Source organism: Onychomys torridus, chromosome 5 (assembly GCF_903995425.1).
Source record: "Onychomys torridus chromosome 5, mOncTor1.1, whole genome shotgun sequence".
Classification (NCBI taxonomy): Eukaryota; Metazoa; Chordata; class Mammalia; order Rodentia; family Cricetidae; genus Onychomys; species Onychomys torridus.
Genome location: NC_050447.1, coordinates 134298691 through 134317215, shown reverse-complemented (window position 1 = coordinate 134317215; position 18525 = coordinate 134298691). Strand labels below are relative to the sequence as shown.

Here is an 18525-nt window from a genome sequence, read left to right as displayed (position 1 = left end):
GCCTCACAGCCAGCTGTACAGTAAGAAGGAAAGATGAGGTGTACAGAAGTAAAAAAAGTAAAAGGCCAGAGGTAAAAGGTAGATCGGACAATTTAAATATAAGAAAAACTGGCAAGATACAAGCCAAGCTAAGGATGGGCATTTATAAGAAACAATAAGCCTCCAAAAGTGAATTATTAGGGAGCTGGTGGTGGGTGCCCCAAAAGACCAAAGAGCAATTGCTGTGGACATCGCTCTGTATAAATAAAATGCTGTTTGGCCAGTGGCCAGGCAGGAAGTATTGGCAGGACAAGAGAGAAGAGAATTCTGGGAGGTGGAAGGCTGGGGTGGAGAGGCACTACCAACAGCTGCCATGATAAGCAACATGTAAAGACACTGGTAAGCCACAAGCCACATGGCAAAGTATAGATTAATAGAAATTGGCTAAATATAAGCTAGATAATGGTAGGCCTGAGCTAATGGCCAAGCAGTTTAAATAATATGAATGTCTGTGTGTTTTTTTTTATAAGTGGGTTGTTGGACTAATAGGGCTTGGCGGGGGCTGGAGAGAAACTCCCCAACTACAAATGGTGCCCAACGTGTTTGCAAGAGTTTCTACCTAAAACCTGAGAAAAAAGATTCTAAAATGGAGCTAAAAACAGCTTCCTAGTTGTCTCTTTCAAGTTAGCGGCAGCCTGCCCATTTGAGCTACTATGGTGGGTTCCTGGCCTGTGCCTCTGACCTGCAATGTGGTGGGAATGAGGAGTCTACAAGCAGCACTTTACTCTGCTGCATGGTGGATTTAGCCTTTTCTAGTTTAAAAAAAAAAAGGTTTCTGGGCTATGCACTGCTTTGATAGAACTGTTTCTGATAGTTGATGGTACACATAGCTCCATACCCAGTGCTGGTGGTAAAATGTACCATCGCCACTTTGGAAACTGAGGTGGGCAAAGCCAGCAGCCACAGTGGCGTTTCAGTCTTACAAAGATGGATATTACACAGAGAATCTGGTTTGTGTTGTCTTTGGGATTTTTAACTGCAGAAAATGATTTGATCATAAAAGCTGTTGAGTTAAACAAATATGTAAATTTTAAAGGTACCTTGACTTCAAAATTTGGATATAAGGATATGTTGCTTTGGAAAAGAGTCTCTGCTTTTGTTTCCACAGAAAGCCAGAGGTTGTGGATTTGTTCCAGATTAAGATACCTCAGGTTTGATCAGCCAAGACCACCTGAAAGGTCTCCAATGACACCATGGCCCAGATGATCCAACATCCAGAATGGTTTCAAGGCAAGTGGCTCAAAAGATATACTTTCATGGACTACTCCATAATCCTAAATTTTTCTTTATGTCCCCATAAGATACAGCGCCCCCCTCCAGCAGGAAGTAGTAAGAAAAACTATGCCCAATTTCCCAAAATTATCAAGCTGGCTTTGGAGATGGAATTGGCTCACTCCTTCTCTAAACCCAAACATATCACTAAAAAAAAACAAACAAAAAAAACAAACAAACAAAAAAAAAAACAAAAACACCAATCTTTTTGTTTAAAACAGGTTGATTATAAATGCGATCTCTTTCTAAAATAAAAAGGGCATATGATATAGATATGATAGGATGAAAGGGTAGATTAATGAACTTACTTCTAAAGAACAACAACTTGTTTAAAATGTTTTACATTGGTATAGATTTTAGTCTATTGATACAAACCTAAAGTTAATTTTGTTATACTGTATATATATTTCTACTCTCATTTGAGGTATTATGTTTATGCAACTCATTTAGATTGTAATGGATAATTAAGAAATACAGATCAATTAGTCTTCTATGATAGTCAAACTTATGGTCATGTTAACTTTTCTAGGTATACATAGATATATTTCAGATAGACAGATAATCTTCAAACACTTCAAATGTCTACAGAATATGGCATTTAAAATATTTTAAAAATTTAGTTCATGTCTGCTCCTGGCAGCACTGATTTACTTCAGAGAGGAGGATGGGCATTGAAGACACTTCATATGGAGTTTATCTTCACCTTGGCAAAATAGCCATTTGGGCAAGAAACTGTTCTTGCCTGGACTGCTTGATCAACTGGACATGCAGGACCCACAGAAAGTTGACCACTGAACATTGCTTGACAAAATGGTCCTTGTTCCTGCTTCGCAGAGGAAACTGCCAGACATTCTACAGGACACTAGAGAAGTGACCAAGAGACACTAGCCCTGTGGACTGAAGACAAATGCCCCAACTTTACAAAGACACATTAGGTGACTGTCCAGGCTGCCCACTGTCTCTGTCTACCCTGCAAGACTCCCGAAAGTTGCTTGCATCCTTCTTCTGGTACTCAGGTAATATTATATCCTTCTGAGGTCTTTGATGTGGTTGAAGACTAGATAGTTATAATTTCCTCAATTATGATAAAAGATAAGTTAGATATAAAACCTTAGACTTACAAATATAAGATAGATAGGATATCTTTAATAATGTAACTGTAATCCTTGCTTGATAATTGTTTTGTTATATGTAATTTTACTATGTAAAAGTTAAAACCTTCCTTTAAAAAAAAGAGAAAGAAAAGGGGAAGTGCTGTGGATATCGCTCTGTATAAATAAAATGCTGTTTGGCCAGTGGCCAGGCAGGAAGTATTGGCAGGACAAGAGAGAAGAGAATTCTGGGAGGTGGAAGGCTGGGGTGGAGAGACACTGCCAACAGCTACCATGATAAGCAACATGTAAAGACACTGGTAAGCCACAAGCCACATGGCAAAGTATAGATTAATAGAAATGGGCTAAATATAAGAGTAAGAGCTAGATAATGGTAGGCCTGAGCTAATGGCCAAGCAGTTTAAATATTATGAATGTCTGTGTGTTTATTTTATAAGTGGGTTGTTGGACTAATAGGGCTTGGCAGGGGCTGGAGAGAAACTCTAACTACAAACAATGGAGTAAAAAAAACAAAGAAACAAACAAAAAACTACATAGCCTTGAATGCATTGGCACAGGAGACCACTTCCTGAATATAACACCAGTGGCATAGACACTGAGATCAACAATTAATAGGTGGGACCTTCTGAAACTGAAAAGCTTCTGTAAGGAAAGGATATAGTCAGCAAGACAAAATTGCAGCCTACAGAATGGGAAAAAATCTCCACCAACCCCACATCTGACAAAGGGCTGGTTTACAAAATATATAAAGAACTCAAGAAAATAGACAAAATAATAATAATAATAATAATAATAATAATAATAAGAAGAAGAAGAAGAAGAAGAAGAAGAAATGCAATAAGAAATAAAATTCAATCCAATTAAAAATGGGGTACAGATCTGAACAGAGAATTCTAAACAGAAGAATCTCAAAGGCTGAAAGTTATTTAAAGAATTGTTCAACATCCTTAGTCATCAGAGAAATACAAATTATAATGACTCTGAGATACCATCTAACACCTGTCAGAATGGCTAAGATCAAAAACTCTAGGGACAGCCTATATTGAGAGGATGTGGAGTAAGAGGAACACTCCTCCAGTGCTGGTGGGAGTGCAAACTTGCATAGCCACTTTTGAAATCAGAATGGCCATTTCTCAGAAAAATGGAAATCAATCTACCTCAAGACCCAGCTATACCACTCTTGGGCATATAACCAAAGGATGCTAAAACATACCAAAAGGACACTTGCTCAACAATGTTATTAGAAGCATTATTTGTAATAGTCAGAACCTGAAAACAACCTGGATAACCTGGATACCCCTCAACCAAAGAATGGATAAAGAAAATGTGGTACATTTATAAAATGGAGTATTACTCAATGTTTAAAAAAACAAAACAAAACAAAAAAACAATGCCATCATGAAATTTGTAGGCACTTGGATGGAATTAGGAAAAACAAACAAACAAACAAATAAAACAACAACAACAACAACAAAAACCATCCTAAGTGAGGTAACCCAGATCCAGAAAGACACACACGGTATGTGCTCATGGTGTATAGTAGATGTAGAGCAAAGGATAACCAGGCTACATTCCACAGCACTAGAAACACTAGGTAACAATGACAACACGAGGAGAGACAATGGATCATCCTGGGAAGGGGAAATGGATGAAATATCCTGGGTAAACTTGGGGTGAGGAGGGGATAGAGGGGAGGGGATGGGGAATTGGAACATGAGGGATTAGGATGGTTAAGATGGAGGAAGGATGGAAAGGGAGAACAATGAAAGAAATAGCTTGATGGAGGGACCATTCTGGGGTTAGGAGGAAACCCATTGTTGTTGCTTGCTTTTACTCTTTTGGAGGGCCCTCCACCCAGTTCCCAAATAAATCACAGATGGAGGCTTATTCTTATTTATGAATACCCGGCCAAACGTGGCTTGTTTCTTGCCAGCTTTTCTTAACTCCAAATTGTCCTGTCTATCTTTTGCCTCTGGGCATTTACCTTTTTCTATTTCTGTATATCTTTGTTTCTTTCTCCATTGCTGGATATGTAGCTGGCTAGCTGGTGCCTGGGTCCCCCTTCTACTCTGACTACTTCCTTTTCTTCCCAGACAGTCCTTCTATATATTCTCTCTGCCCGTCAGGTCCACCTATCCTTTCTCTTGCCTTACTATTGGCCGTTCAGTTCTTTATTAGGTCCTCGGGCATTTTATACAGCTTCACAAAGTTAAACAAATGCAACATAAACAAAAGTAACACATCTTAAAATAATACCCTACAACAAACAGCTGGTGCTAGGGAAACTCCCAAGAATCCACAAGGATGACCCTAGCTAAGACTAGCAATAGTGGAGGGGTGTCTGAACTGACCTTCTCTGATAATCAGATTAGTGATGACCTTGGTTGTCATCCTAGAACCTTCATATAGTAACTAATAGAAGCTGATACAGAGATCCATAGCCAGGTACTGGCCTAAGCTCTGAGAGTCCACTTGAAGAGAGGGAGGAGGGATTACGCAGTGGGTTTGAGTCCTACCCTGAAGCACTGCCCCTATGAAGTAGCAGAACTCCTATACCTACCTATGACCTTGAGGTACATGCTGCTGGAACATGACCACTGGAAGATCCTTGAGACCCTAAGACCCAGGAAGCACATATGTGCTCTCACTAGGCTACCTTGTGGTTTGGATGCTGAGATCTTGGACCAAGCAGATCAGCATGGGACATAGTTCACCTTTCCAGGACCCTATGATAAATCTCCCGTGGTTATGAGTTAATCCCCAAATAAATTCTTTGATCATTAAACTGACTCCCTGGATTGTTAGCTACTTAATACCAATAGGATTATATAAGCAGGGTCAAGATCATGACTGCAGAATCCACAGAGACAGCTGACCCTAGCTCGTCGGTGTGCACAGACTCAAGATGAACAGGTAGGTAGCCTGCAGGGGACCGACCTAGACCCTCAGCGTATAGGTGACAGTTGTGTAGCTTGGTCTCTTTTTGGAGCCCCTAGTAGTGGGACCAGGATCCGACCTTGGCATATGAGTTGTCTTTTTGGAACCTATTCCCTGTGGTGAAATGCCTCTCTCAGCCTTGATGCTGGTGAGAAAGGAACTGAGCTTGTTCCTGCCACAACTTGACATGCCATGCTTTGTTGAGTCGCATGGAGGTATTACCCATTCTGAGAAGTGGGGGTGGAGGGTGGAAGAGAGGTGGGTAGAGGAAGGGGTAGGAGATGAAGGAAAGGAAATTGATTGCTATGTAAAATAAATGAAAAAATGTTTTAAAAATAATGCCCAGTAGAACTGGATATTTTCATGAGATAAACACATTAAATTACAGGCAGTGGGAATCTCCTCACATGCATTCACACCATCCCAGATACCAGAGATAGATGGCAGCCACAAGTACACAAACAAACAGCAGTAGCAAGAGAGATTCTGGGTCCAAGGCTCCAGGGCCTTACCTTTCTGAGATTCACACATCAGAGTCTCATTTCCTGGTGGGTGGGTCCCCTGAAGTCCATTGGCATCTGCTGCTCCCCTGACATGGCCACCACCAATCTACCTTGACTGAGGGAAGGCATACATGTTCTATAGGGCTGCATCTATTCAGTTCTGCCAGTAACGAACATAGAAACATCTTTAAATATCAATTATCTGACAAGTGCACAGTAAAACTTAGGAAAACTCAAAGGAAAAGGCATGAATCTACCTTTTTTAACCTTTTCCTGTGATATATTAAAATAGAAACAAGCTTCAGATCTCTTCACATGCAGTGATTTACATTGTGTATTTTTCAGTCACACCTGTATCCACTTTTCTGACTTTTGCTACATCTGCTTTGTGATGCCCAGCTGTGCTAGTCAGGGAAATGGTAAAGTCCACACAGCAGTTTCCATGTGTCCAGTCAAACCTTGTAGACCACCTTTTTGTGCACATGAGTCATCACTCCTTTGGTTTGAACAGCTCCAGTACTTTTTCTAAAGCTGTGAAACCCTGGCCTGAGACACTGATGTCAGGCTGAATGACAAGTTTCTCTAACATCTCTGTTTTCTTATTATTTCATCCTCTCTGATGGTGCTTCTGTCTGTCATAGGCTGAGGCACTGATGGTTGGTCTGAGTTACAAGTACTTCTGGCACCTCTGTTTCCTGCTGGGGTTATTTCATCCTCTCTGAAGATGCTCCTGTCTGTCACAGGCTGAGTTTCAGGCAAGGAAGTCGCAGACAGATACACCCTCCTTGATGTTTCTGATGAGCTGTCTGCATTGCCTTCACAGTTCCTAGGCTAGCATATGTTCTCCATACAGATGGGGAATCTGAGGTAGGGCTGTGGCTCACACAAACTGTGCCCAGTGAGTTCATCCTCCCACAAGTCTGTGTTTTGAAGGCTGTCAATTATTTGAAACAGGCCATCCATGAGTCTTAGGATTCTCAAAAAAGCCACATTCTGTAAGGCACAGCTTGGGTATGGGATTATTGTCTAGAACCGTGTTTTCTGCCTGGGAGCCTAACTCACTAGTCAAGCTAGCTTATGATTTTATTTACTCTGTGGGCCAGACTGAAGCTTCAGGGAAGAGCTAGGCAATGTTCCAGAGTGGAAAGGGTGAAGCTACAGGCTGCTCTGCTCTTGCATCACTAGCCTCCTTTGTAAATAGCTCTTAGCAGGGTCTGCACAGCACAGTCCTGGTTTGCCTTTCAACAGAAGCTGCAGTACTTCACGAGGGAGCAGAGACAGGCAAGGTACACAGGCCCTGGATCCTGAGGAATCATGCTCCAAAAACATCCTCACAGCTTTGCTCTGGTAAACTAGAACTTCTTTCTTTGGGTTTTGTGTTTCTTTGTTTTGTTGTTTGTTTGTTTTATAATGTTGTTGTTGTTGTTTTAAGATAACATAATTACATCATTGAGCCCCACCCCTGGGCCCCCTTTCCTCCCTCATACCATCAGAAAAGCTCTTCCAATTCATTTAAAAATTTGGCCTCCTTTTTCATTGTAGGACAATTATGATTTTAAAAAAAAGTGGGGTGGTGCAGGATCTTGCCTTTCTGATTGGCTGAATTTAGCCTACCAAGACCAGGCACTCTGCCCAGGCTCCAGGAGGGGGTGGGAGAAAGGTCAGGAGTGAATGCCACTGGCAGGCCAGACACACAGCTGATTGACAAAGTGACAAGTCTGAAGAGCAGAGCTGGGCACCTTGACAAAGGCCAGATCAAGGCAAGAGGAAGCTGCCAGCAGGGTCCGACCCCCAGCTCTGCCCCTGCACTCAACCAGGGTACCCTGCTTCACTGCAGCTTGGAGCTGGCTCCTGCTGCTTCCTAGCTACTCTTTGTACCACTGGAGGGCGCCCTCCTTACTAATCAGTACGCATAATATTACTTCTGTGTAGGTTTTCAGGGCTGACCATTTGGTATTGGGCAACTCCTTGTTCCCTAGGTTTTTGTGACCTCATTAATGCTGTCCTACTGCTTGAGAATGGCCTCAGCTGCTCCATCACGTGATCCCAGTTTGGATGCTGAATGGGAGGAATGGAAGATGAACTTTAAAAAATCCTACAGCCCGGTTGGTAACATGCTCACTGTCCAGAGGGATTTCAGAAAGAATGGCCCTTGCTGTTGGGAGTCTGTAGGCATAAACATGGCCACAGAGGCCAGCCATTACTGAGGACTTGCTTAAGACATTCACTATGAACTCAAGGAGGCCAGCTTTGCTAATCCTCTGGGTCTGGAGAATGGCTGGCTGTGGTGTCCTGAGATCCCTCTCCATGGCTCTTCTTTACCTGTTACTACACTCCATTTGGTCAGCTTGTGTGTGGAGTTAATAAGAAGAAAATACTATCTGTTGTATTCATTTCCAGGATGAGGAAGGGCACAGAAGAGCAGTGTGGGAAAAGAATAAGAAATTTATTGAGAAACACAATGCAGACTATGAGCAGGGAAAGACAGGCTTCAGTATGGGCCTGAACGGATTTAGCGACATGGTGAGTGAGATATGGATTATGAATTCTGTGCTTGTTCACGTAAGGTCTTTACATTTAGTCTCTTGGTTTTCAATGTTTTGTTTGCTTTTCCATGAAGACACTGGAGGAATTCAAGACAAATTGCCTTGCAATGTCAAAGTCTACAAAAGATTTGCCTAAACCTAAGACTTTAGAAGAGAACAGCAATGTGGCACCTGTGATGGATTAGGTATGACAGAGTCTCATCCCTACCCTCAATTGTCCACAGGAAGCCGAGGAGAAACTGAAGTTCTCACTGAGGTCAGCTGTAGAACAACTGGAGTTTCACTGTTTGACTAAGTGTTCTGCTCTATGAAGTGTGGAGAGAGTTTGTATTAGGTTGTGGCTGACAACCTTTTGTTCTTGATTAGAGTACTGTAGTTGGGCATTAAGTATGGTGACCATGAAGGTAAATGACTTCAGGGAAGGTACTGTGAGAAAGCCACTGTGTTGCAATCTTTCTAATCAATGGGATATGTGCTTTTCTTCTAGCTGGAATAACAATTGTTGCATGATTGGCAACACTGAGATAGCATAGGAGTAAAGAAATCACTCTGTCATTGCCTCAGGAGTCTTCTGCCAAGATGTGAGCTGCATGATGCTGAGGAGAATGGACTTGGGGAAATAGGAACAGGAGGAGTCCTCTCCATCACATTGTCCAGCAAGTGCTATGTAGAATGAAATGCTGAATCATTTAATATCAACACTGTGATGTGAACTACCATGAATATTCTCACTAATAGAATATTAACAATGTTTACCACAATATCTTAAAATTAAAGCTTGACTTTAAATGTAGTATTATGCTTCCTTTCTGGTTTTGTTTCAGTAAGAATATATGTCATTAAAACCTTTTGCTTGAAGGTATACCTGGCTGTGGTAAGGTGTTCTAGGAGAAGGAGTGCCAGTTTCCCATCCTTGGTTGAGCTCTGTTTCCTGGACTTCAGGTGCCCACTTTCAGGAATTATCTGAAAGTCAACAAGAAATTTTCCTGGGATTCCAACGTTTTAATTCACATGGATTGACCAAATATAATTGGTTACTGGAAAACTAGTGAGTGCAGAGATGCCACCTCTGTCCCAGTGCCCTGATCCTGTTCCATGAATCTCATTTTATATGATCGTATCAGTGATCTATACTAGCTGTGCTGTGACCACCTCGAAGCCATCTAAAGGATGAGGTCTGAGTGACAGGAGTGTAGTTTATGCTCAAGTGACCCTTTCATAAACAATATGTTTAGCTTTTGTTGGTGAATGTCTCATCGCTCTGGTCTCACAAACTTTGGTGAGCTCCACTACTAGTTAGAATTCAACTTGACAGTTCCATGAGGGGTCTGTCAGAGCTTGCTTGCAGATTGTTGACCTGAGAACAAGTGCCTCACCTCAGTGTCTCTAGAATCCATGACTCATCAAATTTTGGAATTTTTATGCCTATAGAAGCAACTGTTCACAAATTACACCATGTGGTTTTCAGACACCTTTGGGTAAATCTGGGCACTTTTGGATGTTAAATGCCTCACCTTGGTGCACAAATAATGGGAACTCAGTTCTCTAGGGAGTAGTTTTTCAGAACACCCTAAAGTTTCCACAATCAATCCACCCTGACTATGTCTTTGTTACAGATATGTATTTGAGTCTGTAGGGGAGTCCCTCTCATCTCCTGGATTTTAAGTCTCAACAATGACCTTTACAAACATACATGGATAATTACAAGAAAGCAGAGCATTTACTAAATGAGAAATAGCCAAATTTTGTAGGAGCATTAGAAGGTAGACTAGAAGTGTCCAGTCATGTCCTGCTGCTTTTCCTATATTAATCTCTGGAATCCCCACCTCTACCCTGTTCCTGTTCCATTTCCTCTGCCTCAACATCAACATGTGAGGCTGTGGGATGTGGTTCACACTCAAACCGCAGCAGTACAAGCTGCACACCTGCTATAGCTTCTCTCTGTGATTGAACATTATCAGCCAGGATTGACTGTAACATGAATCTTAAAAGGTCTTATTAATGAAACTCAAACCCGAGGCCAGTTATTGGGGTGAATGCTGGAAGATCAGAGAAGCAGAACAAGCCACAGCTATCTCACCTTGCTAGTTCCTCAGGTGATCCTTTGTAAAGTTGGGGCATTTCTCTTTAGCCCACAGGGCTAGAGTCTCTTGGTCACTTCTCTCAGTGTCCTGTAGAATGTCTGGCAGTTTCCTCTGTGAAGCAGGAACCTGAAGGACCATTTTGTCAAGCAAAGTTTAGTGGTCACCTTTCTATGGGTCCTGCACGTCCAGTCGATCAAGCAGTCCAAGCAAGAACAGTTTCTTGCCCAAATGGCTATTTTTGCCAAGGTGAAGATAAGATATGTCTTCATGAAGATAAGATGTGTCTTCAATGCCCATCCTCCTCTCTGAAGTAAATTGGTGCTGCCAGGAGCAGACATGTCTCACTGTCCAGAAAGTCTAAATTTTAAAAATATTTTAAATGCCATATTCTGTAGACCTTTGAAGTGTTTGAAGATTACCTATCTATCTGAAATATGTCTATGTATATCTAGAAGACTTAACTAACATGGCTACAAGTATGATTATCATAGATGACTAATTATTAATCTATTTTTAATTATCCATTTCAATTTAAAATGAGCTATACAAACATAATACCTTAAACATGAGTAGAAATATGCACACAGTATAACAAAATTAACTTTAAGTTTGTATCAATAGACTAAAATCTATACCAATGTAAAACATTTTAAACAAGTTGTTGCTCTTTAGAAGTAAGTTCCTTCCTTAATCTACCCTTTCATCCTATTATATCTATATCATATCCCCTTTTCTTCTTTAGAAAGAGATCGCATTTATAATCAACCTGCTTTAAAGAAAAATATTGGTTTTTCTCTGTCCCACACCAGAGGGCTCTTCTGATTTGGGACACAAGAATCTCTTAACCTTTTCTTTTAGCAATATGTCTGGGTTTAGAGAAGGAGTGAGCCAATTCCATCTCCAAAGGCAGCTTGATAATTTTGGGAATGTGGGCGTAGTTTTTCTTACTACTTCCTGCTGGAGGGGGGCGCTGCATCTTATGGGGACACAAAGAAAATTTTAGGATTATGGAGTAGTCCATTAGGGTGAACCTCTGAGCTAATTGCCTTGAAACCATTCTGGATGTTGGATCATCTGGGCCATGGCGTCATCAGAGACCTTGCAGGTGGTCTTGGCTGATCAAACCTGATGTATCTTAATCTGGAACAAATCCACAGCCTCTGGCTTTCTGTGGAAACAAAAGCAGAGACTCCTTTCCAAAGCAACATATCCTTGTATCCAAATTTCGAAGTCAAGGTACCTTTAAAATTTACATATTTGTTTAACTCAACAGCTTTTATGATGAAATCTTTTTCTGTGGTTAAAAATCCCAACGACAAGACAAACCAGATTCTCTGGGTAATATTCATCTTTGTAAGACTGAATCGCTGCTGTGGCTGCTGGCTCCGCCCACCTCTGCTTCCCAACATGGCGGTGGTACAGTTTACTGCCAGCTCTGGGTCTGGAGCCATGTGTACCATCAACTATCAGAAGCAGTTCTATCAAAGCAGCGCATAGACAAGAAACCTTTTTTTTAAAAACTCGCAAAGGCTAAATCCACCATGCTACAGAGTAAAGTGCTGCTTGTAGACTCCTCATTCCCGCCACACTGCAGGTCAGACGCACACGCCAGGAACCCGCCATAGTAGCTCAAACTGGCAGGCTGCCGCTAATTTGAGAGAGACAACTAGGAAGCTGTTTTTAGCTCTGTTTTAGAATCTTTTTTTCTCAGGTTTTAGGTGGAAATTCTTGCCAACACGTTGGAAGCCATTTGTAGTTAGAGTTTTCCTGCCTGGCCCAGTCAGGACAATTGACCTATGTATGATGTTGCTTATATATTAAATATGTGTAATATGTAACTGAATAATATGCACAGCTGTTCATGCTGACTTCCCAATGCTGTACACAGGTCAGTTCACCTGCTTTCCCTGTGGTGCCAGTTGCACTCCAGAACACCATGAGAGAGTACATCTCCAAACATAGAGTCAGCCCCTACACCTTTGCACACACTATCTTGCTCTATAGGCTGGACCCCACCTACTGCCCAGCTCTGTGTCATGATGCAGGGTATTTAATAACCTTTTCTTACTTTTCTATCCTTAGGTTAAATGTATTCACCATCAACAAATCCATTTCCTGGTTTCCTAAATTTATAATGCCTTTTTTCTATTTCAGTGACCCCTTCTCATTTAATGACCTACTTCTGCCACTCTGCCAAACACACTGAAATCCTGGTCCAACAAATCATAATACCCATGCTATTTGTCTTTAATAACCCTGGTTTCATTGGCTGAACATAATAATCTCCATTTCCATGTGTTTCCTATAAATGTCATGATATCATTTTTCTTTATGTCTGAAGGAAAGTATATTGAATGAGCACATTGTGTTTCCTTTATTCATTCATCATTTGGTGGATGTCTAGGCTGGTCACAGGTCTTAGCTGTTGAGAATGTTACAGCAGTGAGCTCAGGTGTATGAATGATACAGGTATGTTGACTTAGCATCTCATGGATACTCAGCAGTGGTATAGCCATGTTTCAGTTATAATTTTGATTCTTGAGAAGCCTGCACACTGAATTCCCAGTGTCTGCAATGGTCCACATCCCTGTCAACAGTGGGCACTAACTCTTTCCTTGGACTTGCACTTGTCATGAGCTTTGATTTCCTGACACTCTGACTCTGGTGGAGAGACTCTGAGAGCAGTTTGAATTTGCATTTCCCTTCTTGCTAAGGACATTGAACTTTAACTTTTTTTAAACTATGTATTAACTTTCTTAGATAACTTGTCAGTTCACTGGCTATTTTTAAAGCTTTATTTTCTTTAATTTTGAGTTATAACATAATTATACAATTTCTCTCTTTCCTTTCCTTCCCCCATGTACTCCCATCTAGCCCCTCCTTCCTCTATTTGTAACTCAGAGCTCATTTTTTTTCATTGTATGTTGTTACATCTACCTGTGAATATATGAGTCTGAGTATATGTGTTTGTGTTTTTTTGAAGTTCTTGTCAATTTTGTCTTTCATATACTTTGTAGAGTTATACCAAGATATTTTATATTATTTGTGATTAATATAAAGGATATTGTTTTCCTGATATCTTGCAGCCCAGTTATTGTTTGAATATAGGAGAACTACTGATTATTTTTTTGAATTGCTCTTGTATCCAGACATTTCCCTGAAGATGTTTATTAGCAGTAGAATTTCCTTTGTAGAATTCTTTATGTTACTTATGTATACTATCATATCACCTGTGAATAATAATACTTTGTTCTTCCTTTCATATTTATATCTCCTTGTTTTCTCTTAGTTCTCATACTATCTAGAACTTCAAGCACTATACTTAATAGATATGGAGAGATTGGATAACCTTGACTTGTTCCTGATTTTAGTGCAATTGTTTTGATTTTTTTCACCATTTAATTTGAAGTTGGCTACAGGCTTGCTCAGTATAACCTTTATTGTGTTTAGGTATGTATGTCCCTTGTATCCCTGATCTCTCTAAGACTTTTATGATGAAGGGTTGTTCAAATTGGTCAAAGGTTTTTTTCAGCATCTAATGAGAGGATAATGTAGTGTTATTTTTCTTTCAGTTAGTTCACGTGGTAGATTACATTAACAGATTTTCATATTTTGAACCTTTGCAGCATCTCTGTAGTGAAGTCTACTTGATCATGGTGGGTGATCTCTTTGATGTGTCATGGATTCAGTTTCCATATATTTTATTATTTTTGTATCTGTGTTCATAAGGGAAATTTGTCTGTAATCTCTTTCATTTTTGAGTCTTTATGTGGATTGGGTATCAGATTGACTGTGACCTCAGAAAATAAATTTGGCAATGTCTTTTTGTTTCTATTTTGTGGAATGATTTGGGAAATATTGTATTAGTCTGTTTTGAAAGTCTGGTAGAATTTTGTACTAAAACTGTCTGAGCCTGGGTTTTGTTTTTGTTTTTGTTTTTGATTGAGAGACTTCTAATGACTGCCTCTATTTCCTTAGAAGATATGTGTCTATTTGAATTGTTTATCTGATCTTGACTCAACTTTAGTAAGTGGTATCTATCAAGAAAATTGTCTAATTCTTTCAGACTTTACAGTTTTGTGAAGTACATATTTAAAGTGTCACCTAATGACTTAGATTACCTTGGAATCTGTTGTTATGCCCCCTTTCATTTCTGATTTTGTTAATTTGGATACTCTCTCTGCCTTCTAGTTATATTGAATAAGGGTTTGTCTGTCTTTTTGATTTTCTCAGAAATTCAACTCTGTTTCATTGAATCTTTGTATTGTTCTCTTTGTTTCTGTTTTATTGATTTCAGCCCTTAGTTTGATTATTTTCTGCTGCATACTCCTCTTGGGTGCATTTCCTTCTTTTTGTTCTAGGAATTTGGGTGTGCTGTTAAGTAACTATTATGAAATCTCTGCAATTTCTTTTTGAAGGAACTTGATGCTATTAACTTTCCTCTTAGCATCACTTTCATTGTGTCCCATAAGTTTGGGTATGTGGTGCATTCATATCTTTGAATTCTTAGGTGTCTTTAATTTCCTTCATTATTTTTGCCTTGACCCAAAAGTCATTCAGTATAAAATTGTTCAGTTTCTAAGAGTTTGTAGGCTTTTCTGTTGTTGTTGAAATACAGCTTAATCCATAGTGGTCTAATGGGATGCAAGGATCTATTTCAATTTTCTTGTATCAGTTGAGACTAGCTTTGTGACCCAGTATGTGCTCATTTTGGAGAAAGTTGCATGAGGTGGTGAGAAGAAGGTATGTATATTCTTGTGTGTTTTGGTGAAATGTTCTGTAGATATATGTTTGGTCCATTTGGTTCACAAAGTCTGTTAACTCCATTATTTCTCTTGTTCAGTTTATGTTTGGGTGACCTGTCCATGGGGAAAGTGAGGTATTGAAGCCTTCCATGAATATGTGTGAGGGTCAATGTGTGATTTAAGCTTTAGTAATGTTTCTTTTACAAATGTGGGTGTCCTTGCATTTGGGGCTTAGACATGGAGAATTAACAGGACATCTTGGTGGATTTTTCCCTTGATGAGTATGAAATGTCCTTCTTCTTCTCTTCTGGTTTATTTTGATTCAAAGTCTTACTTTGTTATATATTAGAATGGCTATACAAATTTCCTTCTTGGGTCCATTTGCTTGGAAAATCTTTTTTCCAATATGTACTCAGAGGTAATGTTTATCTTTGGTGTTGGGGTGTGTTTCTTGTATGCAGCAGAAGGATGGATCTTGTTTTCAAAAGCAAGATCTGTTAGTCTGTGTCTTTTTACTGAGTAATGGAGTCCAATGACATTGAGAGATATCAATGCTCAATGACTGTTCATTTCTATTATTGTTGTAGGTGGTGGTGATAGTCTCTCTCTCTCTCTCTCTCTCTCTCTCTTTCTCTGTGTGTGTGTGTGTGTGTGTGTGTGTGTGTGTGTGTGTGTGTGTGTGTGCCCCTATTATTGACTATATTTTCATGGTGTAGTTAACCTTCTTGGCTTGGGTTTTTACTTCTAGCACCTTCTGTAGGGTAAATTAGTGGATTTTATTTAAATTTGAATTTTTCATGGGATATCTTTTTTCCTCCATAAGGGTGATTGAAAGTTTCACTAGGTATAGTACTATGGGTTGGCATCTTTGGTCTCTAGAGTCTGTAGCACATCTGAACAGGCCTTCTGGCTTTTAGAGTCTCCATTGAGAAGTCAGATGTAATTCTAAGAGCTTTGCCTTTATTTGTTACATGGCCTTTCCTTCTTGCAGCTTTTAATACTCATTCTTTGTTCTGTGTATTTAGGGTTTTGATTATTATGTGTCAAGGGAACTTTCTTTTCTGGTTCAATCTATTTGGTGTTCTGTAAGCTTCTTGTACCTTTATAGGCATGTCTTTCTCTAGATTAGAAAATTTTTCTTTTATGATTTTGTTAAAAATATCTTCTGGGATTTGAGATGGGAATCATCTCCTTTTTCTATTCTTAGATTTTTCTTAGATTTGACCTTTTCACAGTGTCTCATATTTCCTGAATGTTTTGTGTCAGGAATTTTCTAGATTTAACATTTTTTTAACCAATGTATCTATTTTTTCTATCCTGTCATATCTTCAGTGCCTGGGATTAGTTTTTCTGTCTCTCATATTCTGTTGGTAATGCTTGTGTCTGTAGTTCCTATTTGCTTGTGTTGACTTTCCATCCCAGATTTCCTTTAGTTTGTGTTTCCTTTATGGCTTCTATTTCCATTTTCAGGTCTTGGACAATTTTCTTTGTTTCCTTCAACTGTTTGTTTGTTTGTTTGTTTGTTTGTGTTTTCTTGACATTCTTTAAGGTATTTATTGATTTCCTTAAATATTTCATTCTCTTTTCCTCAATTTCTTTAAGGGATTTATTCATTTCCTCTTTAAGGGCCTCTATCATCTTCATCAAGTTGGTTTTAATGTCATTTTCTTGTGTTTCAGCTGTGTTGGAATATTCAGGGTTTACTGCAGTGGAATGCCTTGGCTTTGATGGTCACATATTGCCCTGGCTTCTTGTATGCTATTTTGTTTGTGTTCTGAAATATAAGGATTGTCTGGAGATCAGAGAGTAGAGTTAGCCAATAGTTAACCATAGGAACTAGACAGTGGTGGCACACACCTTTAATCCCAGTACTTCATAGGAAGAAGCAGGAAGATCAGGAGTTCAAGGCCAAACTAGGCTAAAGGAGAATTGAACCAGTCAAAAAGAGAAACAAGGCCAGGTGGTGGTGGTGCATGCCTTTAATCACAGCACTTGGAGGGTGGAGACAGGATCTTAGGCCCTTTCAGTCTGAGGGTTTATAGAGGTAAGAAGTCTCTAGTGTCTGCTGCTCTGCTTCTCTGATCTGTCAGCTTTCACCCTAATATCTGACTCCACATTTTTACTGAATGAGACTAATTAGGGGCTCATTTCAGTGGCTATTTTTGCTAGTGTTTCTACACTGATATTTAGGCATCTGAACTTGGAGTGATTATAGTTTTAGGTGCTGATTTGGGGCTTTCTCTTTATTTAATCAGTGTTTTCTTCCTTGGTTTCCATTTCTTCTCTGGTCTTCTGGTTGGGAGTGGCTGTGGTTGAGTAGAGATTCCCTGTCCGAATTACAGGATAGACCTCTGATGGCCTGCTTGAAATGGGGCAGGAGGGGGTTGTTGCCCATGTTGGGGGCTGGAGATATGACAGTGTATGTGGCCTCTGATTTGGCCAGAGGTTTGTTGGAGCTCAGGATGCTGGCCTGGCTTCAGGTAGAGTAGGAGGCATCTGCCTAGTTTTTGGAGAGCTGACCTGGCCTGGGGTTCAGGACCCCAGCCTGGCACATGCCTTTAATCCCAGGATTCAGGAGGCAGAGGCAAATGGAACTCTATAACTTCAAGGCCAGAACTAGTCTACAGAGCTAGTTCTAGGACAGCCAGAATTGTATAAAGAAACCCTGTCTCAAAAAGCAAACAAACAACAACAAAAAAAAAACAAGGAGAGGAAGAATGAGAAAAAGGAGAATAAGAAGGAGAAGGAGGAGGAGGAGGAGGAGGAGGAGGAGGAGAAGGAGAAGAAGAAGAAGAAGAAGAAGAAGAAGAAGAAGAAGAAGAAGAAGACTATCAAAGTATTTTAGTGCCTTTAAAAATTATTTCAACCAAAGCATTCAACAAAATGAAGCACATGAAAAATGAAGGGTTCAAAGCCTTTGAAACTTAAATTTCAGGTGCATTTTATTTAGTGAATTCACTGGATATTAAAAGGAACATAGGGGCTGGAGAGATGGCTTAGAGGTTAAGAGCACTGCTTGCTCTTCCAAAGGCCCCGAGTTCAATTCCCAGCAACCAAATGGTGGCTCACAACCATCTGTAATGAGATCTGGTGCCCTCTTCTGGCCTGCAGGGATATGTGTACTGTATACATAATAAATAAATTTTTAAAAAAAAAGGAAAATAGAGTTTTAATTTCTTTTTTTGAGTTTTAATTTCATATAAACAAAATAAACTTACAGCTATTCTTTATGTGTTTAGGGAAAAGATTGATAAAGATATCTCTGGTGCAGGACAGCATAATGAGTT

At 39.9% G+C, this 18525-nt stretch overlaps 1 protein-coding gene across 2 annotated transcripts; it reads left to right on the top strand.

The window, feature by feature from the left end:
* Positions 1-7069: 7069 nt before the first annotated feature.
* On the top strand, positions 7070-9202 carry LOC118584078 (protein CTLA-2-beta-like). Of its 2 annotated transcripts, none has more exons than XM_036188049.1 (5): positions 7070-7210; positions 7843-7968; positions 8264-8386; positions 8484-8594; positions 8974-9202. In XM_036188049.1, exons 1-4 carry the CDS (start codon positions 7178-7180, stop codon positions 8592-8594), a joined length of 393 nt encoding a protein of 130 aa, XP_036043942.1. In that variant the 5' UTR covers positions 7070-7177; the 3' UTR covers positions 8974-9202. The 2 variants fall into 2 exon arrangements, with proteins under 2 accessions (XP_036043942.1, XP_036043941.1); XM_036188048.1 differs by having other exon boundaries at positions 8897-9202.
* The last annotated feature ends 9323 nt before the right edge of the window (positions 9203-18525 follow it).

What these genes read in the sequence shown, in the direction of transcription:
- LOC118584078 (XM_036188049.1), top strand. Translation starts at nt 7,178, where the DNA reads ATGCTCCAAAAACATCCTCACAGCTTTGCTCTG. An exon ending in ATCCTCACAGCTTTGCTCTG is followed by an intron (nt 7,211 to 7,842) that starts GTAAACTAGAAC and finishes CTTGTTCCCTAG; the next exon opens with GTTTTTGTGACCTCATTAAT. An exon ending in TTAAAAAATCCTACAGCCCG is followed by an intron (nt 7,969 to 8,263) that starts GTTGGTAACATG and finishes ATTCATTTCCAG; the next exon opens with GATGAGGAAGGGCACAGAAG.